Source organism: Oncorhynchus gorbuscha, linkage group LG08 (assembly GCF_021184085.1).
Source record: "Oncorhynchus gorbuscha isolate QuinsamMale2020 ecotype Even-year linkage group LG08, OgorEven_v1.0, whole genome shotgun sequence".
In the NCBI taxonomy this organism is placed as follows: Eukaryota; Metazoa; Chordata; class Actinopteri; order Salmoniformes; family Salmonidae; genus Oncorhynchus; species Oncorhynchus gorbuscha.
This window is the reverse complement of record NC_060180.1, coordinates 56,958,876-56,979,039: the sequence shown is the minus strand read 5'-3', so window position 1 is coordinate 56,979,039 and position 20,164 is coordinate 56,958,876. Positions and strand designations below refer to the sequence as shown.

Below are 20,164 nucleotides of genomic sequence, written 5' to 3'. Positions count from 1 at the left end.
TTCTAAAAGTAATTAAACTAAATGAATGGTTGAAAAACGATTGGAATCTTTTCCCTGTTTGACTGCTTGTTTTTTTGGGCATTATGACACCTCCACTATGGGGTTCTATATGTGCTGTGATTTGTTGATTCAACTCAATTGACATAAAAAAAGACATTCCATTTCATGAGCTACATCAGTTAACATCATTTGAATGAACATTTTACATTACCATGTAAATGATTGCCTCACAATACCATTTAACCATTGCAAGTGTACCCATGTGTTTACCAGTCAAATTGCCATGATTAGAGGCAATGATGTAGAGTATATAAACCCTGGATTGCTGATTGGCCCTTGAGAGGCTTTGAAGCAACAAGTTGGCCATATTGGCACTCCCCAGTAGGAGAAGTCCTCCATAGTATTGAATGGAATTCTACAGTATTTCAATTAAATGTATTTAAGTATTTTTTGGTTGTAGTGGGGACAGTAACATTAGTAATCTCCAGTGGCGACCCATCATTCAGGGTACGTGAGCCCCACCTGTTTAGCTAAAAAAATATATATATATATTATGTTTTTTTTGTTTCGTTATTTTGGCATTAATACGTGTCACATATCAGTTTGCAAACACTGTATAAAAAAGATTGTGTTAATAAAGTCGCATACAAAATCTTTTTTTGCTTTCTTGAGTAAGGCAACTCCAAAATGCAGGTGTTTCAACCTAGCTCAGTGCTTTCTCTGTTGGTGGGGCAGCCAGCGGAAAATTTGGACCGTAGGGGTTGGTAATGTTCTCTAGTTGCGCCATGATTGACTGAGTGTTCTGTCACTCATGGGGACACTACGTCACCGCAAAATCTACTGGTAGAGCTAAAAGATTCAAGCCCCTTGGGTGCTGCCATAGAGTTACATTAGAAGCGCCCATCCAAGAAAGCTCAAGGTGTCAGAGTCTATCTAGAGGATAGCGAAGGAGTCAGGCGCAGGACACAGGTAAGAGTAAAACCCCTGTATTTACTCCGTCCGAGAACGGAACTAAAATCCCATTATAAAAGAAATACAAAACAGGATACGAACTCCAACACACAAAAGCCAATCACGCATAAAACAGAAAGGGAAACCAGATGGTTAAATAAGGAACATAATCATGAGATGGGAACCAGGTGTGTAAAACAGACACAACAAAAGGAAAAATGAAACATGGATCGGTGGCAGCTAGAAAGACGGTGATGCCGACCGCCGAACACCGCCCGAACAAGGAGAGGGAACAACTTCGGTGGAAGTCGTGACACAAGGTCATTGACAACAGATACAATGACTTCAAATCTAACGTAGCAAGCTAGCAGTCATCATCATGAATCAAGTCGACAATATACTGGAAAATCCTTTTCAAAACCTTGTCATATGAAGATAAATTATGGAGAGAAATTATAGATAAAACGTATCTGTGCTCATTGGTCTTTGGACATAAACATTACACAACAAGTTGGAAATCGCAAATTCAACAATGAGTGGTTTTAAGGAATCAGTGGCTAACTGCAAGCGTTGCAAAGCAATCACTAGCCTGCTATTCAGTGGAGTGGGTATGTGGTCCAAGTCTGGGTTTAGTGGTCTCTTTTTTCCAAGCCTAAAAGGATAAACATTTAACACCATGGGCCATTAAAGGTTGAATACATTGGCCATGCTGGCAATCCAGCATGACTTCTACTATGTTCAAAACAACTGTTTCAGAGAAATGTATACATTGAATATTGTAAGAGCTTTCCTTGTCTGCTTATATACCTGTCACTAGAATTATGTTCTCAATGTTCCTAAACCCAATTTAATTAATTACTCAGCCTGAAACCCAGAATTTGTAGGAAACTGGTTGAAATGAATCAGACGGAGGCCCAGCTACAATAGTCAGAAAATGTATTTACGAGAGCACACTAGCCTGTTGTACAAAACAATTCATTTTATACTGGCTTCTCACGCACACCTTCACACAAACATACGCCCACACATTCACACAAACATATGCCCACACATTCACACAAACATACACACACACATTCACACAAACATATGCACACACATACGCACACACAAAACAGGAGGTATCCGACGCACATACTACCCACATCACCACCCAGCCGACAGAGTTTAGGGAGACCTTGTCCTTGAGACGTCCCGTTCTCTCCCAAATCTCTAGTCAGGTCGGCAGCGAATATTGCTCAGACAGTCTATGCTCAAGACACTATAATATACATATTGTTTGACTGACTAAAACTACACACATCATTAATTATAACTTTATGATTCTAGTCAATTTCTACAATTATATGGTTTCTGGGTGGAGTATTCTAATCACTCCTTTAAAGCTATAAATTCCATCAACAATACCTCCTTTATTTATCTCATGGCCCTGACTTGGTGTACAGGGAGAATACTGTAAGAACAGCCCATGTTCTGAGTTCTCTTGCTGTACATTTCAAAAGAGCTGACCAAATAGTTATATTGACTACGTCCGTCCTAGGTCGATCATTAATATCTTAATTGAAAATACGGATTGCCTCTTATCCACTTGTCAAACGCCATAGTTTGTACATCTCAATTGTCAGTAGAAACCACATTTGTTTAAGCAAGTCAGCCGTATCAGCTATGTTTTTTTTAAAGGCAGTAAATGAGGCTGAATGAACTGATTCGCTGCCAGACAAGGCTCCGCTGATAGCCAGGTGTAGCAAGGATTCAGTGGTAAGGATTCACTACATGGTGCTGAAAAGAGAGCTCTGCTGTTGGGAACGCTTTATGTAGGCCGTAACAGTATGTGGGCACCGTTTGTCACCGTCATAGTTGCAATTAATGTATTGTTTAGTGTTGTGTAGTGGCTTTGCTGGCATGAATTTAAAAAAAGGGAACATGTTTTTATGTATTTCTTTAAAAAAAATGCTTAGCTCACATATTTCAACATATACATTAAGGTGTCTGTAATCGAATAAACATGGCAAAAATGAATGTAGACATTAATAAATGCATTTCCATAGCTTCCAGAATATTTTTTACTCTAGTGGGGGAGTGCCAAGATGGAGGCATGTTGGGTTCAAAACTGCACCCCCTATTTCTAATCTAGTGTAAATATAAATCATTGGTTAGAGGTTCCATGCTTGTTCTATTCATTGTATTCATATGTGCTGCTGATGTATTGTGGGGTTGATGTCTAGGCAACCAAAGACTAATTTGTTGCTTGGAGAAACAAAGTTCCATCACATTGTTAAGAGTACATGTTACCTCAGAAATTCCTGGCCTTCAGTAAGCTGTTCGTAAAAAAATATAAATACAAACATTACGGTTATGACGGTTATTTTTATTTTCATGACGGTCTTCATCCATAACCGTCGGTTACACAATTATATGGTATTTGTGTCAGACCTAGTGTAAATTCTCATTTCTTTGGCAAGTCACAATTTTCTAAACTAAGGAATTTAACAGCTATCTAGCTATCTCCTAATCTCCTATTGGGTGCAATTAATGCTGAAAACACCACAGTACATTTCTGTACTAATTTTCTGTAAGGATTTAACAATTTGATATTTATTGCTGAAAGCAAGACAGATGTTTGCTCTGCAGATAAAAACATAATTCTCTGTGTTTTCTGCCTTTATTCTCTTGTCTTCGTGTTTGTCCTCTGAGTTTTGAAGGATTGGTCCAAAGACTATTATAGGCTTTTCCTCTGTGGCCTTATTTCTGACTTTGTGTCTGAGAATTCTTTTGTCAGGGTACATGTACGTTCTATCCTCTGCATATGCCTGTCTGAACCCTGTCACACCATTGGATAAACATCCAAACCCTGTTGTGCTGCAAACCTACCATTTACCCAGATATTCTGCACTGTTTGCCTCCTGCTGATTTCCTGCAGACTGTGAATTGAAACCCAGGAACTAGTTGACATGCAGGTGGTTAAGGTCTCCGTTATTAAATTATTGTAATAGTGCCTGCTTTTTAGATTACCTGGCAAAACTACATTTTGCTAGAGCCTGGAGTTGAAAGCAATGTCCTCAGATTAAGTTCTGTTGCTGATCAACGAACCGAGCCAGCTTGTGGTCAGCGGAGAGCAGCATTAATTCTACATCCTACATCATGCGAAGTAACTGGCTGATGATAAGTTCATTGTTGTGCCTTCTGCATGTCTTTGATAAGGCCCTGCGACCGAGTCCTCCGTCTGTGTCCACAGTAGTTCTGTAGACTGGCCCTGCATGGACAAACAGCTGGACTGTGACATATTGTCATTTGGACCTCTGAGGGTGTCTCTAATGTTTTCCTTAATTACAGCGAACACCCTGCAATTTTTAAAGATGCCCAATATTTCAGTTTCTGTCTAAAGATCCATACTATTGATCTGTTGTCGGGTCCAAATCAGCAAATGGCTGACCATGTCTAATTGCTGTAGTTGGACTCTATTGGCACAGGTATATTTCAGTGAGGATATTGGGGATTTCTTCCTTTACTTTTCTCGCAGCTTGACATCAGTGTATCCTCATGTAGATCTTATGGAATGTTTGCTCTATTCCACTTACATTTACATTACATTTACATTTAAGTCATTTAGCAGACGCTCTTATCCAGAGCTACTTGAGGGATAACCTGGAATATGTTACCACCTACCGCTGAACATGATACCAAGCATTGTGAAGTGCTCAAGGTTATGGAAAAATAGCATGTTTGAAACTACATTAGTTCCCTGTACGTCTTGCTAAAAGGATTATGGTTCAAATGCCTTTTATTCACAGTCATTGAAACTGAGAATTAATCTCCAGAGATTAAAGGTGTGTTTACTTGAGTGTGTATTATTTAATACAGTATCTTGTGGCTGAAAAATATCTGGTGATACTGAAGGTAGAAGAGCTTGTTAGGTATAGTTTTCCCCACAAAAATAAATATGCATTCAAATAGAGTACTGGTAGGTCCTTGGCAGTCATGCTAAAAGTACCCCCTTTAAACACAAAGAGCAAACCCTCCAAGGGCATAGTAAGGTGTGTGAAGGTGGATGGTGGATGAGATGCACACACACACACACGTACACACACACACACACACACACACACACACACACACACACACACACACACACACACACACACACACACACACACACACACACACACACACACACACACACACACACACACACACACACACACACACACACACACACACACACACACACACACACACACACAATCACACACACCTTGTAGCACAACTTCAAGATTAGGCCTACAGTACATGAACAATAGTGTCTCTAATTATTTTTAGGTGATTGTCAAGAGTCCAGAGCAGGATAACCCTGTTAAACAGCTATCACAACACGTTTTCTTCCATTTGTTTCGTTATGTAATGTTTTGCTGTTCACGTGTGAGACATCATTTGATCAGTTGTCATTGCCATGCCCCCCCCCGGCCAGTGTGACTTTTACTGAAGTCAAACGCTGAATCACAATTGGAGCTCGGATTGATCGTGTTGAAACCATCAAACCGAGCCATGTATTTTACATTAACTCCAGGCAAGAACTGTGATCTCCTCACCTTGAAGTTTCCCATTCCCCTGTCCTCTAAGCTGTATCCCATGCCTAATCATCCAACATGAAATATTTAACATGGCTTTAAAACGCTAACCATTACCATTTGCCAGCCATCATGTTCAATACGGCAAGTGTTGGATTGCTTGTTCAAATAAGACTGACTTTGATTGATTGCACAGTTTCTTAATCCTATTCATGTAGAAAATTGGCATAGTCAAGACACATACCTTGAAACAAACCTTTTGGATGGGTACATTTTATGTTTTTACATTTTCAAAATATATTTTTCCTGCTTCCCACATATCGTTAAGGGCATTGACCTCTAAAAAAATCTAGAAATCCAATTGTATCTTATTTTTGTAAAAAATATTTGCTTTCATTTGTTTTTTCCACAGGCATATGGTTTTCAATGATTAACCAGACAAACTATTTTTGTTAAACTCAAGTTCTTTGTCAACTCCCAGTCTATGGTAACGATGTAGGATCTTAATTTGAGCCAGTTTGCTACAGCAAGACAATAATCCTGCAGCAACGTGCAATGTGAACTATTTTGTGGATTAGAATTAATTATACACTTTTTAGGGGTTGAGGCCTTTTTAAACCTCAAATACTGTAATGTATTTAAGGTTTAAAAGGCTTCGGAAGTTTGTAATTTCCTCTTGGAAATTTCAGTCATGATTTTCCATTGAATAAAAAAAAGTCCTGCATTTCATGAATGTTCTCTTGCAACAGGGTGATCAAATTAAGATCCTACACCTGTATACATTCTCATACTTTAAGTATCTGATTAAGTGACTGTCTATGTAGAACAATAAAATAAATTGAACTGAATGCAGTGCTACAGTAGAACTGTTTTTACTTCAAATCAGAAAGCACTACTGTGCATTTTCACATTTTATGTTCAAATCGTAGACACAAACTCTCTAATATATTGAAATACGTCTTTGATAGTTATGATACATTAAGGCTTTACAGGAGCTTTGCATGAAGGACTTTTGGCATATTTGCAGCTTAAGGAGGTTCATCCAGTTTGCAATTGTAAGTTTAGTATCCTCAGACTTCCCAACGTAGGGAGTTAAAAAAAAATATATTTGGCCAGTAGCTGAAATGTATTTCAGTCCCTTTTCCCAGTGAAACCACAAGTAATGAAAGTAAGAGGGCAGATTCTGACACTGCAGAAGGATGTGAGCTGAATCATTCTGGCCTCTCCAGTAGCTAGGTCACTGCTGCTTAAATTCAGTACAAAACAGAATATAGCCCTCTCTATTGTGCTCTCTCCCACTGGGAAACAGGCCTCCTATTACACATGCAGCTCCAGAAATTGTCCCTCAACCATAGCCGTGTTACCTGCGTGATATTTCTGTGAAAACCTTCAAAAATAAATTTTAATGTGTCTTTGCAATATCAACTACAAACTTATTGAAATGAACAAAGCTCAAAGCAAGTCTTTGCGGGGAGTGTCACAGGACCTTTGACGACAATTCAAGCTTGATTTTTCTTCTCATCCCAAATTCCCTCTAAATTCATTATTTTGATTGTGCTGGGATTTGAAGTCCTACTGAATTTTTTATAACATGTCAATATGTAAAGTTGGCTCAAAAGAAAAGAAGCAAGCTCTCAGGTGAAGAAGAAATTCAGGGAAACTGAGGGCCTCTCTAAAGAAGAGCTCAATGACGCCATTTTGCAGGCCTATATACATGCTATGGAAGAACAATATTGCAGCCTGGACCATATTATTACCACAGCTGTGGAAAAGGCGGTGGACAACATTCTGCCACCAAATATTGCCGATTTTTCGGTCTAGGTGACTGAAACCAATGATTCAGGCAATGCCTTAACAAAAAGGAAGTATGACCAGCTTCACTTTAAGGTGGGCAAGAACAAGGGAAAGATGGCACACTATGATAAGAATATTGAGTACATGTCACTAAAAGTGACAGAAGAGGAAGACCAAAATCACATGTCAAATTTGAGATTGGTGGGATTTAACAATTCCGAGGAAGGTTTGGACACCATTGGGATCCTAAAAAGAAGTGTGCAAATGTGGATCCCTTCATTGGCAGGCCGGGATATCTGCATCGAGAGGGATCACCACCAATTCAGCAAGAACCCTGGGCTTGAGCGGCCTCGCATCCTGGTCTTTCAACTGCTATACTGCTAGGGGTGAGGGACGTTTTTTTTCCCATCAAGGACAAACACCAAGATCTGCAGTACTTTCCCGGATTACAGTGCAGAGATCGTGAAGGAGAGGATTGTAATTCCATTAAAGAATCTTCTTCCATTAAAGAAGAAGATGGCGGCGATTGAGCTAAAGCCATTTTTGCAGTATCCTAAACTGTTTAATCTAACACGTGGAGACAACAGGCTTATCTTCAACTCACCCAGGAAGGCACGGGGCTCCCGAGTGGCGCAGCAGTCTAAGACACTGTATCTCAGTGCTAGAGGCATCACTTCAGACTCCCTGGTTCGAATTGGCCCAGCATCGCCCTGGTTTGGCCCGTGTAGGCCGTCATTGTAGATAAGAATTTGTTCTTAACTGACTTGCCTTGTTAAATAAAGGTAAAATAAATAAAAAATAGCTCTTCCTTTGATAAACATTAGAGATGAGGGTGGGTTCCGGCCCAGGCCACAGCACCGGTCCCTGGTTGGATCCCGGAGAAGACACAGTCGCACTGGATATGAACATCTCTTCACCTGGGATGAAGTGGTAGCTTGCGGCTAACTAGTTACGTGCTTGATTTGTTTGGCTATTGTTTGGAGAACTATAAGCTCACAAATAAAGATAGCTTCAGCTCTGTGCTTCACAGAACTGAGATTATGAAGTAACTGGCGAGTAGCTTTGTTTTAGAGGACATTGCCAAACCATATGGATAAATAGTTTATTTCAGATGCTAACAGATACCCATAGACTTCCTGTCATTGTGCTAAGACTAGTTAGCATTGGCTTGTGAAACTAGCTCTAACTTCCTTCATACTGGACACAGAGACATACAAATGGTATCCATGAGTTAATCTGACTCTAGGGAAGTAGAACAATAAAGTAGATACAGTGGGGCAAAAAAGTATTTAGTCAGCCACCAATTGTGCAAGTTCTCCCACTTAAAATGATGAGAGAGGCCTATAATTTTCATCATAGGTACACTTCAACAAAATGAGAAAAACATCCAGAAAATCACATTGTAGGATTTTTTATTAATTTATTTGCAAATTATGGTGAAAAATAAGTATTTGGTCACCTACAAACAAGCAAGATTTCTGGCTTTCACAAACCTGTAACTTCTTCTTTAAGAGGCTCCTCTGTCCTCCACTCGTTCGTTACCTGTATTAATGGCACCAGTTTGAACTTGTTATCAGTATAAAAGACACCTGTCCACAACCTCAAACAGTCACACTCCAAACTCCACTATAGCCAAGACCAAAGAGCTGTCAAAGGACACCAGAAACAAAATTGTAGACCTGCACCAGGCTGGGAAGACTGAATCTGCAATAAGTAAGCAGCTTGGTTTGAAGAAAACAACTGTGGGAGCAATTATTAGGAAATGGAAGATCTCACCCCGTGGGGTCAAAATGATCACAAGAACGGTGAGCAAAAATCCCAGAACCACACGGGGGGGACCTAGTGAATGACCTGCAGAGAGCTGGGACCAAAGTAACAAAGCCTACCATAAGTAACACACTATGCCGCCAGGGACTCAAATCCTGCAGTGCCAGACGTGTCCCCCTGCTTAAGCCATTACATGTCCCTGCCCATCTGAAGTTTGCTAGAGAGCATTTGGATGATCCAGAAGAAGATTGGGAGAATGTCATACGGATTAAACCAAAATATAACTTTTTGGTAAAAACTCAACTCGTCGTGTTTGGAGGACAAAGAATGCTGAATTTCATCCAAAGAACACCATACCTACTGTGAAGCATGTTGGTGGAAACATCATGCTTTGGGGCTGTTTTTCTGCAAAGGGACCAGGACGACGGATCCGTGTAAAGGAAAGAATGAATGGGGCCATGTATCATGAGATTTTGAGTGAAAACCTCCTTCCATCAGCAAGGGCATTGAAGATGAAATGTGGCTGGGTCTTTCAGCATGACAATGATCCCAAACACACCGCCCGGGCAACGAAGGAGTGGCTTCGTAAGAAGCATTTCAAGGTCCTGGAGTGGCCTAGCCAGTCTCCAGATCTCAACCTCATAGAAAATCTTTGGAGGGAGTTGAAAGTCCGTGTTGCCCAGCAACAGCCCCAAAACATCACTGCTCTAGAGGAGATCTGCATGGAGGAATGGGCCAAAATACCAGCAACAGTGTGTGAAAACCTTGTGAAGACTTACAGAAAACGTTTGACCTCTGTCATTGCCAACAAAGGGTATATAACAAAGTATTGAGATAAACTTTTGTTATTGACCAAATACTTATTTTCCACCATAATTTGCAAATAAATTCATTAAAAATCCTACAATGTGATTTTCTGGATTTGTTTTTCTCATTTTGTCTGTCTTAGTTTAAGTGTACCTATGATGAAAATTACAGGTCTCTCTCATCCTTTTAAGTGGGAGAACTTGCACAATTGGTGGCTGACTAAATAGTTTTTTGCCCCACTGTAATTCCTGAAGTATCCATTTAATCTTTACAGCCATTGCATATTTTTTGTCTTTTTTCGGGGGTCAGCTACCATTCAACTTCCCTCTGTTTGCACAGCCATGCCTGCTACTTACTGATGTCAATCTACTGTGCATGTTCCAATTACTGATTTGAATGTTATGAGCTTGAATTTAAGAGGTTTGAATGTGCCAATCAAACATACTTGATGTTTAGAATATTTACACCGCATGCAAGTATTCATTCATTGATTCAGGAAAATAATTTGTTGGATAATAATGTGCTCAGATTCCAAAACAGATGCTATAATATAGTCATCCATTCATGCGCTGCAAACAAGTCACAGGGAGTATTGATCTTGGTGGACAGAAAACTCCAGATCTTTGTCGATGTCTCAGGGAATGATTCTTGTGGACAATTTGTTTTTGTAATAGTGACCGTGAATCATGTGGAACTTATTTTAGCTTGAATTTACGCCCCCAAATGAGTATAACAACATGTTCTTGGCTTCCATCAGTGACTTTTTGCTTCAGTTCCATGACAGTCATCTCATAGTGGGGGGAGATTTTAATGCAACAATTAACCCAGAGTAAAATAGATCCTCAAGTAGTCAGGATTCTCTTCCTGCCTTTTTCCTTGCTCTGATAACTTTTATTGCAGAACTGAATTGAATAGACCTATGGCGGATTGGTAATGGACAGGTGAAAGCTAACCTGTTTTACTCTGCTTGACAGATCGTATTCTAGAATTGACTATATTTTGGGGAAATGTACTTTACAGGTTAAATATTATTATTGGGGCTTGCAAAGCAAGAGAACCCACTTTAAATCTTCAACATCTGACTTATAGTTAATATTATTATTTTCAACACTACTCATCTTACACCGTTTAAGCTAGAAACATCATTCAAACTTGAAAACGTGCAGATCCGTCTGGAATAGTGTGCCTGTATGCAACCTTTTGATGTTTTTTATACATTTTAAAATATTACGCTTTTTGTTCATCTTTTTGCCCTTCATCCACTTTCATGTTATTTCCTCAGCATTTCAACAGCCCCATTGTTAAATCATCACTTCCAACATTCCATTCACTGTAAATGCAACAGTGCAACTTTTGACACAAATCAGCTACTTTGACCACTTTGCCAACAACTTTAAAAAGTTAGAGCATATGAAATCTTCATCTACTTCTCTGCTTTTCAAATCTGAACTCAGAACAAAAATATATTATACCAATCAAACGATACAGCTGTTTATCTAGCCACGTCAAAGACATTTCCTCAAACTTTTTATAAACAACTGACATTTTTACCACTTTCCCAACAAGTTATACAAAAAGTAAGATGGTATGACATCTTCGTCTACTTCTTTGCTATTGAAATCTGACGTCGGAACAAAAATATCTCTTACCAATCAAACCTTTGTCATGGAATTATTCTAATCAAAAGGAGACTTTAAAATGCATTCAAAACAAGTCAACTTTATTATTTAATTTCTGCAGTATTGGAGCTTGTCAACAACCCTCCCGTAGGTGATTCGTTGAGAGCCCAACCAGCAATACTAAGCCACAGCATTTTATAGCACAGTCCATCCTCCTGGATGTTCATGACAAATCACAGATGAGAGAATTTATACAAAGGTACGTTTTGCTCTCATGCCAAAAATCTGCCTCTAGTTCATTTACTGCTTGCTTGTGCAAAAAATATTAATGCAATCTAGAATAGTAAATCCTTTCTTTAAAGAAACTGGAGATTGGTTCTCCCTGTTACTGACAGACAGACACACAGACACTAATCATGGAATGGAATGTTGTCTTATCACCAATCCATCGTGAATCTACTGTCAGTGTTAAATCTCCCAGAGGCCCACTTTCAGTCCACACACACAAATGATAAAATCAAATCAAATTGATTTACATAGCCCTTCATACATCAGCTGATATCTAAAAGTGCTGTACAGAAACCCAACCTAAAACCCCAAACAGCAAGCAATGCAGGTGTAGAAGCACGGTGGCTAGGAAAAACTCCCTAGAAAGGCCAAAACCTAGGAGGAAACCTAGAGAGGAACCAGGCTATGTGGGTTGGCCAGTCCTCTTCTGGCTGTGCCGGGTGGAGATTATAACAGAACATGGCCAAGATGTTCAAATGTTCATAAATGACCAGCATGGTCAAATGATAATAATCACAGGCAGAACATTTGAAACTGGAGCAGCAACACGGCCAGGTGGACTGGAGACAGCAAAGAGTCATCATGCCAGGTAGTCCTGAGGCATGGTCCTAGGGCTCAGGTCCTCTGAGAGAGAGAAAGAAAGAGAGAAAGAGAGAATTACAGAGAGCATACTTAAATTCACACAGGACACCAGATAGGACAGGAGAAGTACTCCAGATAAAACAAACTGACCCTAGCCCCCGACACATAAACTACTGCAGCATAAATACTGGAGGCTGAGACAGGAGGGATCAGGAGACACTGTGTTCTAAACCCCCCCTATTCTGTTGCATAAAACAACCATTTGATGCAATAACAGTATTATAACATAATCTGGTAATTTCTGATCTCACACCTTACAGCTGTTTTTGTAACAGCATTAAAAAAATCCCCAACTGAAGTTTTAACAACTTTTCCATGACTTTGAATAAAAACTCAAGAGGGTATGACATCTTGGTCTACTTATCTGCTATTCAAATCTGGCATTGGAACAAAAATATATCATACCGATCAAACGTTACAGTTGTTTTAGTAACTGAATCTAGTATGTTTTCTATGAACTCTTAGAATCTGCCATTTTGAACACTCCCCTTCTGTAGCTCAGTTGGTAGAGCATGGCGCTTGTAACGCCAGGGTAGTGGGTTCGATCCCCGGGACCACCCATACGTAGAATGTATGCACACATGACTGTAAGTCGCTTTGGATAAAAGCGTCTGCTAAATGGCATATATTATAAGTTAGACTAAAACGTTTAGCAGATTAAATCTTTGTCTACTTCTCTTCTAATTTAAAAAAATCAGAATATAAATATCTTCAACCAACCAAAAGTTGCAGCTGTTTATCGGAGTTTAGAGTGATGAAAGGTAGCTAGCTATCATCAGCTAACTGCTCTCTAATGTCTCATCAAATATCAAATCAAATCACAGATGTTAGCAGATGTTAATGCAAGTGTAGCGAAATGGTTGTGCTTCTAGTTCCGACCATGCAGTAATAGGAGCTGCCTAAACGGAGGCATTGCTATGGATACTCACAGACACAGAGGAGCACATGGCAGAGTAGGCATAAAATGTGATGAGGGTGAAGAGTGTGAGACAGCCAAGGCAACATTGCATCGTCCTCCTTCTCGGGATTGTGCTCTATGTCCACAATATTCAGCTGGCTAGTTTTCCTGTCTATAAAGAGAAGGGCATGCTGTACGTTGATTTTGCTGCTCTTATTGGATAGAGTGAAGCCGTCTGGGTTCACTCGCTTCAAATTTCACCCGATCACTTCTCATCGCACTTCTTTTAATTTTCACATTTAAGGGTTTTTCTTTCTTTATTTTTTACATTGTAGAACAATAGTGAAGACATCATAACTACGAAATAACACATATGGAATCATGTAGAAACCAAAAAAGTGTTAAACAAATCTATTTTATATTTGAGATTCTTCAAATCGTCACCCTTTGCCTCGATGACAGCTTTACACACTCTTGGAATTCTCTCAACCAGCTTCATGAGGTAGTCACCTGGAATCCATTTCAATTAACCAGTTAGAGCTAGGCAGAATACTGCCCCCTTTGGAGGAATTGCGTGCCCATAGTAAACAGAAAAAAAATCTGTCCAAAATTGCTAATATTTGCATATAATAATTATTATTGAATAGAAAACACTCTAAAGCTTCTAAAACCGTTCAAAGTATGTCTGTATGTAAAGCAGAACTCACAGGGCAGGCATTCTCCAAAACTCTCTCTGTCATCATTAAAGTTGGGCCAACTTTGACGTCAATCGCCCCCACCCTTCCCAACCAGCTACGGATCTGGGAACAGTTTCTATGTCTTCAGCGCGATGTCTCCTTTCAATAGGGTGTTTCATTGTGAAAATCACACGCTCTCTCACCCTTTGGCGGGCTAAAACCTTCGGATCACGCGAAAATACATGCACTCTCATGCGCACGTCTGGAGATCCCTTTGTTCCAGGAATCATTACACGATGTGAGTTTGTCTGTTCGAGTTGAGAATTGTTTTTGCACGTTTAGAACACCCTAAAGCTTGATTCTGCACTTAGTTTGACCAGTTTAGTCGACATATAATATGTAATTTTGAAGTTTTGATGCGCAACTCCTCAAATTTTGGCTGCATTTCAGCCGGAATTTGTCGCGTTTGATAACCCAAAGACACAGATTTGAAAGCCAAACACTGTTTTTGGTAAGTATGACTCCTTCCACGACTTCTGATCGAAGACCATCAAAGGTAAGGGAATATTTATGTGGTAATTTTGTGTTTCTGTTGACTCCAACATAGCGGAGAAATATTGCTAATGTCTGAGCGCCGTCTCAGATTATTGCCTAGTGAACGAATTCTGTAACGTTAAAAATAAATGTAACACAGTGGTTGCATTAAGAAGCAGTGTATCTTTCTAACTATATGTAGAATATGTATATTTAGTCAAAGTTTATGATGTGTATTGCTTGTTATCTGGCGTTATCTGGTGGAGCTATCATAATTTCTCCGGATTCCATATGTGTTATTTCATAGTTTTGATGTTAGAGACACCAAAACAACTTTCAAATGTCCAGGCTATCTTATCAACCAATCAATCAATAAATCAATAAATCAATATTGTCATATTCCTACTTTTTAAACTATAACCTTTCACCACCATTACTACTGCAGTCACTACCACTACTATAACTCATTTAAAAACCATATCGACTTTAAAACAAGCTAGCAAGCACACCACATTTTCTTCAGGAAATGTAGTTTTCAGTGATCACTGTTAGCCTAAAGGGGTTATTTATTATTTAGAACTACAGCTAGCTATCAGTAGGTCTACATATTAACCTATTCTACATACTTCTTCAACTGCCCCAAAAATACTTTAAACAGCTGTCATCAATAGATTCACCATCATAATTCTCTCCCCGATAGCTTAAAACGTTCTAATCATCACATCATCATTCAACTAAAATCAAACTTAATTTACACTAAAAGTTTTACCAAAGTAAATTGTGCATCTATGTATCTGAAACCCACAGCATGAATGATTCAGAGCTGCTTTGCTTTCCTACGTGTGGTCCACACGATCCAGCCTTTAATTCCCATCTTCAGACAGAAGATCTCTTTGTCATACATCTTTCTTCTTTCAGTTTTCACACACAACTACTGTAGTTTAGACATTTCCTCAATCTAACTGCCCCACAATCCAAAGTAATATGGTTGATGTAGTAGTCTATTAAAGTAATCTGACCAATTATTTTACAACATTTAACTAACTACAGTATATGTAACTGCTTTGCTTAAAATAGTGAAGTAAAACTTTTATAACTTCTTCCATTACCACAATAATACATTTAAAGAGCCAAAGCAAGCCCCAAACTGTAACGGCGTTCGTCTGTAGAAAGAAGAGAGTCGGACCGAAATGCAGCGTGTTGGTTACTCATGACTTTAATGAATGAAAATGCGGTACATGAAATAACTGAAAGACGAAAACAACAAACGGAACGTGAACCTATTACAGCCTATCTGGTGAAACTACACAAAGACAGGAACAATCACCCACGAAATACAAAGCGAAACTATGGCTCCCTAAATACGGTTCCCAATCAGAGACAACGATAAGCACCTGACTCTGATTGAGAATCGCCTCAGGCAGCCAAGCCTAACAACACCCCTAATCAGCCGCAATCCCAAAACTACAAACCCCAATACGAAAAACAACATATAAACCCATGTCACACCCTGGCCTACCCAAACATATAACAAAAACACAAAATACAATGACCAAGGCGTGACACAAACTTTACTTGTAAAGTTACCATCCAGTTATTATTATTATTATTATTATTATGGTGCAATTAGAGGGGGTACACAAATAATAGTGGTACACTAATTGTGCTGGTTGGTTGGTGGTCCCATGCAGAGAGGGAAGCGATGGGCTCATTAATAACAGTCTCATGCTGAACCAGACCCTGGAGGGAACTCTCTGCTGTAAAAAGTGCCCTGTCACTTTGTCAGATCATTTGCATCTAGGTTAAATCTAGCCCCTAAATCTTATTTACCGGGAGGTCTCATTCTGCTGCGGCACAGTACCATCAGTAATCAGTGTCAGATAAACCTAGTTACAGTACACTCACGCAATTAAAAGCATTCAGTTAGATCACAATTAAGGAACGGAATGTTTCAGCGTATAGGCACACAGGTAATAGATACTAGGGTAATAGTTATTACCCTGCTGGCAAAGAATGTAATGGGTTTTTGTAAAAGGGCATACGGTTTCAGAAATTGTTATGCACTGATAATTCAGTATAATATGCTTCCTAACCCAGGTACCATACTCCTCGCTCACTCATATGATAAGCGTGTGAAATGAATTGTTGAAAATGCATCGTTACTGACTCATACATTATCTGTGTGTCCTGTTTGACTGGCAGAGATCACGGGAAACTCTGAGGATATTCCTCTGGTGCGATGGCGGCAACAGTGGCTGGAGAACGGCACGTTGCTCTTTCATATCCACCATCAAGATGGCAGCCAGAACCTCCCTGGCCTCTCCGCCACGGACGATCCTGCCAGCGACTCTGCCGAGGAGGAGCTACGCATCCTCCATGTCTCTGTCATGGTACGGTACTCTGCTGGCTGGGGTTGGAATGGGGGGAGGGGGGGGGGGTGTTTTATTGTGATGTTTGATCATGATGTTTAACAAGGATGTTACTTTCCAGTTATTTGCACTGCTCTAATATAAGTATTAGAACTTGGTGCATTTCTTGGTACATATGGACATGGTACAATGAAAGGTTTGGACTACATTGATGGATGACAGTACTTCTAGACATTCGAACAAATGATTCAGCTTTAGAAAAATTATTCTAGTAGCTACTAGGTACATTGCACAGACCCATGTCAAATAATGTACTGACCTTGAGTCTCCTCTGCATTGTTTGCATGCATTAGTACACAATGAAAAAGTAGACTGAAAGAGGACAACACTTTAATATTTAATTTCAGTACCTTGTTTTTACCATCCCATATTTTGCTCCAAATCTAAATGTAACAACCATTTGGTCGTTGTTTCCCTGTTTCTATTCCCCTTGCTATCTACTCATGCTAATAGCTGCTTGACAATACATTCACAAAGCTCTTGTGGAGGTGTGAAAGGCTTAGCATGCAGATAGGACAGACCTAGCAACAGATGGCTGCTGCACTGTTCTCCTGCTCCGGCCTCGCTCTCTACAGCTTGTGGCTCGGTTGGAGGGCGGCCTTATAAAGCCAGCGTTGCATCACTTCGTTAGGTCCTTGTGGATACGTGCAGCCCCAGCACTCTCTCTCACACCAACTGCCTCTCTCTCTCTCTACACCACACCTGTCATTGAGCCATTTCCATTGTTCCGCCATACGCCGTAGCCACCAGGATGGCTCGATGGCCAACGATTCTAGCCAGGATTCTACACAGCAGAGTGGCCTGTCATACACAGTTCAATTCCTGTCCACCAGGCCCACCATGGGACAGTTTAAAACTATTGAATGAATGTAGTCCAACCTGAGGCTTGAAAATAGGCCAGCTATAACTGAGGCTTAATCTCATAGACATGCAAATTCATTGAACTGCTCCAAAATCAGTTTTGTCTCCAGAAGGGGGATTTCCCTCACCTTGTGGCCATTCCAGCTGAAGTGATAAGGGGCTAAATGTGATGGAAAGACTTGTTGTTTTTTCTCCTGCAAAGATTATTTAATGCATTACATACTTGTTTTGCAATTGTGTTTCAAAGTTTCAAGTTACTGGTGTGCTCCCTCTGCCACAAGGTGACCACAGTGCCCTTTGTTTCTCTGCCTGAACATCATCCATAATGGATGAGTTACCTTGTGTTCCATGTTCAGCCGCAGGTGAGCTCCTGCAAGTCGAGACACATGTCCTCAGCTCTCTTTTAGCCCAGAGGCAGAGGGAACAACAAGCAACCTTTAACACTGTGCACCACCACCCATGGCGCCACCCTTTTAAAGAGACATACACTCCGGTAGTAGGAAATAAACATTTTTATTTAATCTTTATTTAACTAGGCAAGTCAGTTAAGAACAAATTCTTATTTACAATGACGGCCTAGGAACAGTGGGTTAACTGCCTTGGTCAGGGGCAGAACGAAATATTTTTACCTTGTCAGCTCGTGGATTCGATCTCACAACCTTTTGGTTACTGGCCCAATGCTCTAACCACATGTTAACAAATTCACACTGATAAAGCAGCAAAGTGTGTCATTGCAGTACATTTCAAAGGTCCCTAAATATTGTAAACTAATTACATTATAAAGAGGGAGAGAGGAAAATAATTTCACAACGTATTGAAATAAGAAGACATCACAAATATATATATTTTAAAGCCTGAGGAACACATAAAATCTATTGGATTTTTTGGGAGATTTTCTATACCTCGTGGTATAATCAGCCCATTTCCATTGAATTAAGATCTTAGTCCCCCAGTGTCCTGCCTGAACTAATAAATCTAGACTCCATGGTATAATTAACGTCTTAAAAGTTTTCCTTCTGCACTTATACATTTTGAACGTCACACCTTTTGCCAGTATAGCGTTAGTAAACATGCTAGTGCTCCGTCTTGCTGCTGTAAATTCAGGGTTAAGGTGGGAATTAAGGGGATCGAGTTTCTTGGGAAACTGGCGGCATGGCGATGGCATGACATTAAGAAATTGTATGCAGATGTGAGCAGAAGAAATACATTTTTTTATTGGTCAGAGGTATAGTATAAGAGCAGGCAAAAACTTGAAACAATGTGACTATAACTCTTCATTTGCTGTTTGATACGATAGAGCAAGGCGATCAGAAGGAATAAGTCCAACAACAAACATTTCATACTTTCAATGAAAAAATACCACATAAGAAATTCAGAAATAATTGGCCCGGCCGGGGCCTGGACTCAAGACGTTCTGCGCAACATTACCAACGGTTTTCCTTTGGGCACCCCCTCAGACCCTTGCACTTTTGGTTTAAGTGCCTGATAAGACCTTGTTTTATGGCCACTCACACCCTTGAAAGGAAATACTGTTTCCTCTTTCCACTCTCATTTACTCCAAAAATGCCATCCAGATCAGATAAAGCAAGCAGACATGCAGTGACCCATTCATTAATGCAAGCATAAGCCCCTGAACTTGAAGATTTACTGGCTACATAATAAAGATTAATGATAAAAGAGCATTTTAGTTTGTAATGATATACAATTTAAGGGGACCACACATATCCACCCAGAAGGAAGGAAGAGGAAATTCAGTTAGAGTAATCTAAACCAAAATATTTAATAAAATATTGTGTTTATAGTTTTGAAGGCTAAAGTTTTTTTTCGTGTCTCTCTTCCGGCTGTTCCGTAGGGTAGTAACCACATTAAAAAAATATATCCAAAGGAACAGCCATAGAAAATGTCACGGCCTTGCTACAAATCACAGCTGACTTATCAATTGATCTCTTTAAGTACTGTATGTGTAGGGAAAGCCTTATACAATTTCTAAGGTTTTTGGGTGGATGTGGGTTTTCAATTGAAGAGGATATGGGGATTTTTAAAAGTATGCTGTAAACTCAGTTGTATCAGCTAACCTACATTAGCAACCAATGGCACAATGTTGTCTGTCGATCTAACTAATTCTCACATAATCATATAGACAATTCAACTAGACTAGAAGCTAGCTAGTCAAAGTTTGGAAGAAAGTAGAATCAGAAGAATCAGAACTCGTAACCTAAGCTTAAGTAAATGTTTTATGTTCTCTCGGTTGTTATATCAAATTGAGAGTTGTTCTATATATTATGAATGGATTACTAATTCATTTCATTTCATGAGGTACAATGTGTACATG

At 39.6% G+C, this 20,164-nt stretch overlaps 1 protein-coding gene across 12 annotated transcripts in view; it reads left to right on the top strand.

Annotated features, from left to right (window-relative positions):
* Nucleotides 1–20,164, top strand: part of LOC124041872 (astrotactin-1-like) — a 257,985-nt gene that overhangs the window by 32,710 nt on the left and 205,111 nt on the right. For all 12 annotated transcript variants that reach the window (XM_046359962.1, XM_046359960.1, XM_046359967.1 and 9 more), the window contains exon 2: nucleotides 16,745–16,932. In XM_046359962.1, the coding sequence (XP_046215918.1) occupies nucleotides 16,745–16,932 (188 nt within the window). The remainder of the gene's footprint in view (nucleotides 1–16,744; nucleotides 16,933–20,164) is intronic.